At 36.6% G+C, this 8,235-nt stretch overlaps 1 protein-coding gene across 1 annotated transcript; it reads right to left on the bottom strand.

Annotated features, from left to right (window-relative positions):
• Positions 1-233: 233 nt before the first annotated feature.
• On the bottom strand, positions 234-6,015 carry LOC137739096 (7-dehydrocholesterol reductase-like). Its single transcript, XM_068478585.1, has 13 exons — positions 5,804-6,015; positions 4,853-5,075; positions 4,465-4,520; positions 4,174-4,276; positions 4,006-4,071; positions 3,095-3,208; positions 2,670-2,796; positions 2,161-2,261; positions 1,350-1,475; positions 1,191-1,255; positions 918-999; positions 733-815; positions 234-551 (listed from the first exon to the last, which is right to left on the bottom strand). The coding sequence occupies exons 1-13, from the start codon at positions 5,893-5,895 to the stop codon at positions 485-487; spliced, it is 1,305 nt and encodes a 434-aa protein (XP_068334686.1). The 5' UTR covers positions 5,896-6,015; the 3' UTR covers positions 234-484.
• Positions 6,016-8,235: the final 2,220 nt, after the last annotated feature.

Below are 8,235 nucleotides of genomic sequence, written 5' to 3'. Positions count from 1 at the left end.
AAATTCAAACTCTTGGCTATAAGATCGGAGTGCTTTTTGCACTCCTCTTTTTCACATTTTTCGCACTCCTCTTTTCTCCATCTCTCTCAACAAGGGGAGATGTTTAGAGGGAGAAAACGAGACTATGAAAACCACCACCCACATTAATGAGACTTTTGGACAGGAAGTCATAGTGAAGAGTTGCTTATCCATCACCATCAATCATCAAATTGGAGTAGGTTGAAGTCCAGGTATAGTCGTAATTTTCCACATAAATTAATGGCGATTAATGAAAACCAAAAACCCTGAAATTGTACATTACGGATTCATATGCAATACAAAACTAATGTTTACTTGTGCAGTCGACAAGATTAATACCACAATACACCAAAACTTACACCCCAAAGCAAGCATACACAGCATTCACAAATCACCAAATGAGCTGTGAGTAGAAAGAGCGAGTTCAACGTGGCGCATTGGTCGATGCTCACAGGATTCGGACTCTTCAGTAGATTCCGGGAATGACCCTGTACGGAACCTTCTGACAATATGACTTCCAGTATTTGCCGTACCTGCAAACGGTACTCGTCAAAATCTCATCAACATTACATACAATGGTTGGAACTGTTTTTCATTTTTTATGGTTTCTACAACTTGATTACTTCATTTTGAAACCACTGGACGTCTATTCATTTTTTTGGATTACCCCAAGAAATGAATATTACGTAATAGGAGGAATCTGTATCTGCTTACTTGGTGCGACATCGGTCATCATCCCTCTTTGCTCGGTCAAGCAGAAGGATTGTCAGGAAAATCACGTAGAAGTAAGGTAGAAACTGCAGGAAAGCAAGGAAATAGTTCAGCTAAACTGCACGAAAACTGAAGTAAGCTAGAATCGGTGGTTGTTTTGTAAGAAAACACTAAATATAAATGGTTACATGATTGAAGAGGGCTGGAACAGTCCAGAAAAAGGCAGCTGATATTTCTGGCACATAATGGAAGTGACGAGATAAACCCCACCTGCAGGGAGAGCAATACTCCTTAGCAATGACTTAAAAAAAAAGTTTCAGCTCATCTTTTGAACTCTAGCATAGGCATGAATCAAAATACGCAATGTACATAAACGAGAAGAGATCAACAAAAGCACGGCTCAACTCACTCCCCATGTACGACAAAAAGAACTAACAAAAATACTCAGTTGAAATATTCACCATCCTGAGGTTAGAAGAAGGCTTGTCTTTGTTTCCCCAGATGTGGTAGTGTATGAAGCGACTATCTGACATGTGCAAATCATGTTTTTCTGTCAGCCAAAATAATCTCAAACTGTGCATATAATTAATCACACGATAATCTTTAGGAAAAAATTTCACCTTTGATGGAGCTCTCCCCCAAACCAAGCATTTTCCATTAGTTCTGCGAAATTCTTGCCTTTGCCTGTCACAATCATAGTTGATGTATATGCAAAGGATTCCAGCCGCCAGAATAAAAAGTGCTAGCTGGAACATGAGGTTGGAGATTGTTAGAAATGTGACAATTAATGATAGGAAGAAAGAAGATAAATGACTCAGCTGAGAAATTTCACGGACAGTATAAATCCAGTTGAATTCAAATTGCCAAAACTGCAGCCAGACTTTCCCTACCTAAAGTTTTTATTTAAAACCATGCTTCTCTTTGTTGCACAAAATTTCTTTTTCCCTTTTGTCTTTTTAACTCATCGATGTTCACTGGATTTTACGTTTTAAGCAGAAGGTAGTCCTCCTGAATTCTGAAAATACCTTATCTTGCATAAGGATGAATTCTTATTCTAGCATGATGCAATGAAACCAAATGCAAAGCATTGAAAATCTTTGACGTTAAGAAAATTTCATAATATTCATACAAACAACCTAACCAGTAACCAAACTCCAATGGTTAATCTATTAATCAATAACCAAAATCTAAAGGTTAATCCTTCTCTTCCTATGCTCATTGAACTTTTAGAACCAGAAGTGTACATAATAAGTTAATAACTATTCATCATTCACTACGACCCCTGAATAAAAAGAAAATGTGCATGACCTAAAACATAAAGAAATCACAAGTAGACAAACTTAGAACACGCCTTCATAACCAAATACGTTTACTACTATGATTCATAACTTAAAAAAATGGGGCAAACCACATATCAGTATGCTACTATACCTGAGTACCAAGATTTACAGGATGGTTGACCAGGTACATGCCGGGAGAAGTGTAAATAGATGGGACCCAGACCAAGCAACCCCAGCAAATATAGAATCCCGCTGCCAGAGACCAAAGTACAATGAATCATAGTGAGATGAAGCATGAACTGAACCAAGTGAAGGATGAGGAAACCATGATTGAAAAAGTTACATTACTATGTGTCAATCTACAAGGGTAAGAACAAATATGACAATAGTCAGCATGAAAATCTTGGACTTGCTAAGAGATGCGGTATTATAATAGCCCGTAGATCACCATAAACACATGGTAAATACCATGCTCGTGGTAATCAAATATCAATACAATCAACCCCCGAAAAGACCACCAAATTCATTATAGTCAAATGTTGACCTTATAACATTGATTAATATTATCACATCTGATGGTTAGTCTTGGGCATGCCAATATCCAACAGTTGTGCCAACCAAACAGTGGGAGAAAAAGTAAAAGGCAGAGCATATGTGTACCTCGATCATGTGCGATATCCATTGTATTCCAGTATCCAGCCTCCCACCAGAAAAACTTTGTGACATACACCAACATCAATATAGTATTCACAAGCATTGAGTCAGCTACTCTCCCATTGACTTCGTACTGGTGCAACAAGAAAAAAGTTAAATGTTAGAAAAAAATATGTTGACAAAAAAATTTCAAAAGGTGAACAAATACACTCTTCATCTTGGTCCTTCGATCACACAGGTTTTTCTGCCTTGGTTGAATGGGGGAAAATTCACATTGTCCACCAACCAAAAAGTGACGGAAAAGTAAATGTGGATGACATTGAAAATTTTAACAAATCTACAAGGGTAACTTTGAAATTAGAAATATATGGACTGAAGTGAAATGTTGGACCTAAATGACAAGGACAGGAGAAATATCGTAGAAGATTTACCTGCTTTATGCAATAAGTCACAGCAAGAACTGCCCAAGACATCATCCCAAATCTGCAGTTTGTGAATACTTTGATATCAAAGTATTTGCCAATTCGAGGATACAACTCCATGCCCTACAAAAATGAAGAGGAAATCATAATTTCTTTACATTAATTTAGGCCATATCCAACAATTATAGATTATCTTTTTTTTTTTAATAAAAGAAGCATCACATAACAATAACTCTACATGTGGGCAGATACAAACTACAACCTATTGAAGTAGTCCAGTAGTTTTTTTTTATTTTTTTATTTATTTTACTTTTTTTTATACAGGAAGCAAGAATGTTATAAAACAAAGAGAGGGTACAACTAAATCTGGAGAAGAAGTCCATCCCATTAATCGACCAACACAATAATCCCTTCTAGTTGTATTATAAGGAATGCCAAGGTAATCCAGTAATTCAGTATATCAAAAAGTAAAACCATGTTTACTAGAGTAAGGCTGTGACATTAGCAAAAATTATCTTGGGACAAACTTATTCATTCTGATATGGTACATCATGAACCAGGTTGAAAACCATGTCTACAGCTCTGTGTGCATTGTGACCTGCTTATTGCAAAAGAAAAGCACGGCTCGTTTGCTCAGATAGATCATAGGTAACACAACTTGTTGAAAGAAACATTTTTCACATGGTTTATTTAGAATGGGTGAATGGATATAACACATATTGCAAATATTAGTCACAAGGCAGAGTCACACATGTACAAATTAGCATAATTAATAAATTAAAGGTTGACACACACTGAATGTGAACCTTCTAAGGGTATATATTTAGTTAAAACCAAAAGATATGTCAATTCTTAAATTTGTGTGGCAGGGAACACAATAGATAGAAAACAGGCAAAAATGACTTCAAAACGAAACTTACCCAATAGAAATCAATTATTGCATTCCCAGATGATCCAGAATCAGTGGAAGATGGTGCCACATGGCCCTTGCAAACATAACGTTTTTGTGTCAAACAAAAAAATCAAAAAAAAAAAACATTCGTAAGTAGCAGATAAACTTATATTTCGGAGTAATGATAAACCCTCACTTTTATGTACAGGAAAATACAAAAAATGAAGCTTCCGAAAATGAGGGCTGAAAATATTTCTCCCAGATGATCATAAACAACTGTAGGGTTGAATATCCCAAACCTGAAATTTAACATAGAAAAACATCAAATGCACTCTAAACATTTTGGTGCTACAAGGCCACCCTGTCAATAACTCAATAATGCCGACCAAGAAACTAAAACAAGACTATGACCGCCTCTCTAGGAATGTGGAATCAAAGGATGCATTCATAAAAGCAAACACTGTGAATTGACGGAGAAAGTATGTACCACCAAAGGCCAAGGTAGGTAGTCAACGTTACAAAATAGGCTGCCATACCATTTGCCTGCAAAATGCACATGCTATATTAGAAAAGGAGAAAGGAGACTATGCATGTAGAACTATCTAGAACAAGAAATAGAAGTTTACTTTCATTTCAGAGAACTAGATCAACTTATAGCTAATAGCTATCAATGTAACAATCCTACATTTCTGCAAGTCCAGATACAGAAAATTTGACAAGAAAAGACTTTAAGCTATACAAAATTTAAATCTAGAAGGCCAAACGTTCCAGAACATTCAAGACATATAGCTTGAGTTTGGCATACAGATTGGAAACCATATTTGTATGATCACATTCACAAAGCAGTTCGGATAAAGAAATCGAGCATCCAGCACCTTGTATACAGGCCGATTCCCTGCTGGAGATATTGGTCCCTCAACCCTTTTTCCAGGTAAAAGAAGCTGAAGTGCAGCCTCAAAAGCACCGTAACAGGCAATAATCTTCCATGCAGTGGCAGTAGGTCTGGGCCAGATTTCGATGAACCCTTGCAGTCCATGCTGCCTCAAGTGATCCCAAGTTTGCAGAATAGAGCCATCAGCATGTACCATTGTATACCATCTGCATTAAGTATCAGATTCTGAGTTCAATCACTCGTGATCATCATGACCATTACATTGATGTCATGTAGCAGTAAACGGCGTATACATTGATAAATTGATACAGTGCTCCAAATTCTGTAACTTTTTAGTTTTTATTCACATGAACTTCGTTTTGCTTTATTGAACTGTGTATCAGTTTAGCTGTGCTAATGTTAAGTCACTTACATCATCCCAACTAACCAATATCTAACACTCTAAGGTTTCAATTTCCGATTCTTTGCATGCATCGTGTCATTATCGAAACAGGGGATTATTAAAAAAAAGGAATAAAAAGAAATCAGTTATCAATGGATCTACGCGAGATACAAACTTCAAAATACAAGTTCAGGACTTTGTACAATACAAAATCAAATAATCTTACACTTCTTAAGATTTAATATCAGCATCTCTTTCTTTGAAGCAAAATTAAACATGTCCCTCTACTATTTCCAGATCAAAACATCATATTTTCCCAGAAAACTAAAATTTTCTACGGAAACAAACAAGAAAACGAAAAACCGATACGAGATTCGGATTCGATCACCCTATTTTTCACACTACACCAAAGAAATAACGAAAAGCCCATTAGTCCCCATATCACCATCCCTCCAAAAAATTCAATCCCAACGCAATCAAACACAAAATTCATTTCAATTTCCATACCGAAAAAAAAAAAAACGCAAAAACGAGAGATTACAGAGCGCTTACAGTAGAATTACAAAGGGAGGGCAGAGAGAAAGCAGCGATAGCATGGAAGCGTACGTCACCAATGGCGAATGTACGGTCTTCGTCTCCCCCATTGTTTCTCTCTGTGGTTTCTGAGAGTGTAGACTGAGATCTCAGTTTGTATCGTTGATTGATTGACTATCTGAGATGAGAAGACTTCTGTGTAGCAAATAGCATCATGAGTGTCGTTTTAATATTTCTTTTTGGTTAATCTCAAGTTTACCAAATCCTATTGATTTTCAATATTTGACACATGAAGTTTTTTTTATCTCAGAATGGTACATAAAGTTATAATTTTAGGACATTTTTATACATTCGTTTCATACCTTCGTTAAGGTTGCTGTTAAATTTACCATTAACTGATAACGATATGGCATGTGGATAATGACTGTTCGCTACCTTAGATATTAAAAAATAAAAAAAATAAATTAATAAAAACTAAAATAATTTAAAAATAAAATTTTGGGCATTTCTCCCTCACCCCTTCCGACCCCTCCCTTCTCTCCTTTGCAACCCACCCTTACCAAATCACTCCCGCACTAACGCAAGATCCCCACTCTCCCTTCCCACTTCGACCTTCCTCTCTCACCAATGGAGGAAGAAGACCAGCAAAAAGCTGCAGATTATTAAGCTCTGGGCCGAGGTTGAGGGTTTTGGTTTCGGGTCGGATTCGTTGAGGGCGTCGACGATGGCGAGGCCGATGCCTTTGGAGTCCAATTTGTCCCAGTGGATGTGTCTGGATTCGGGTTCCGGGATTATGGGGGTGTTCGATTCGGACCAGAAGGGGTTTCAGAGGCCCAGAAACAGTTTTGATTCGAGCATGGATGTTGGGCTCATTACGGCGTCGGATTTAGAGACGGCTTTTGAGGTGAAGCTGGTTAACAATCTCGGATTAGCGAAGAAAGAGGAAGTGAGTTTTGTGTGTTTTTCTCTGAGAGAGAGAAGAGAGCCGTTTTCCGCCATTGGAGCTCGCTCGCTTGCTCTGGTTCTTGAATAATCCTATAAAAACAAAATCCCTCTGCAAAACAAGAAAAATAACTACTAAATGCACCCAAAATTTAAAACTTGAATCGATTTTTACCCAGTAAATTGCTCACAAGCTTTGAAGCTCTGGAAAATGGCAGAAAGTTTCAGACTTTTAAGCTCTGCGGTGTTAGAAAAGGCTCGGTGGTAGGGTGGTTATCAGGAAGAGGAAGGGTGTCGGTGGGTGAGGGGATGGAGGGGTGTTGTCGGATGTCGGATGGGGAAGACAAAGGGATTCTGAGTTTTTTTTTTTAATACTTTTATTTAATTATTTAATATTTTAAATTTGGGCGAAATTTTTTTTTTGAATTTTTTATTTTCACGTGAATCGCTTAATGACATATGACATCCAGTTATTGTCCACATAGGTGTCACGTCATCAGTCAACGGGAGACTTAACAGCCAGACTAACAGATGTATGAGACTGTTTCAGACTAACGGATGTATGAGACTGTCTCAAAATTAACACTTTAGGTATGACTCTAGGACGAAAAAAATTTCATGTAATAAATGTTGAAAACCACGAAACTTGAGGGTAATAAACTAAAATTTACCCTTTGCTTTTCCAATTATGCCGCCATTGGTGGGGCGGGGGCCCACTTACAATGTCCCATTAGTCCGTATGGGAAAGGACCCCGATCCCTTTCTCATAATCTATCAAATCAGTGAATGTGCTATTGAAATTTGATTCAACGATTGAAATTATTATAACTTTTAAAGTGGGCTACTGTTTATAGCCGTTTGATCAAATTTCAATAGCGCATATCCACTGATTTGATGGATTAGGAGGAAGAGATCTGGAAAGAATCCTTTTGCGTCTACGTTATCTGAGTTTTGCTTCATTTAACAAGGAGTTTAACAGTCATTCAGTACTACGGTCTGTTGATATTTCTTTTCATTTGAAAGTGAGAAGTCTTAGGTTCAAATCTCGTAAATGATAAATTTGATATCAAATTAGATTGTCATTGTATGACTTAGACGAACTCTACCTGCTTTTAATGTAAAAATATTGATATATTAAAAAAAAATCAAGGAGTTTAGCAGACTGGTCCTTATGACAAAACACAGAATAAGGTTAGAAATGGGCCCACATGGAATCTTGAGACTAAACATGTGAACCAAAGTTTTTTCTGTCCTCAATTTACTTTTATTAAAAAAATAATACCCACACACACTTTTTCGTTAAATATGTTACTTATGTCTGCCGAAAAAAGTTAATGTAACACTAATATATTGAATTCATATATAAATCATACTTCTATGGTGTGACGGAAAAGTTGAATGTGATACTAATTTATTGAATTTGTGAGTTCAATATATTAGACTCATTAGTTATATCAAATTTACGAGTGTGATACAAATATATTGAATTAGTATTACAAAAAGAACAA

This window comes from Pyrus communis, chromosome 7 (assembly GCF_963583255.1).
Source record: "Pyrus communis chromosome 7, drPyrComm1.1, whole genome shotgun sequence".
Classification (NCBI taxonomy): domain Eukaryota; kingdom Viridiplantae; phylum Streptophyta; class Magnoliopsida; order Rosales; family Rosaceae; genus Pyrus; species Pyrus communis.
This window is presented reverse-complemented; position numbering and strand designations above follow the sequence as displayed.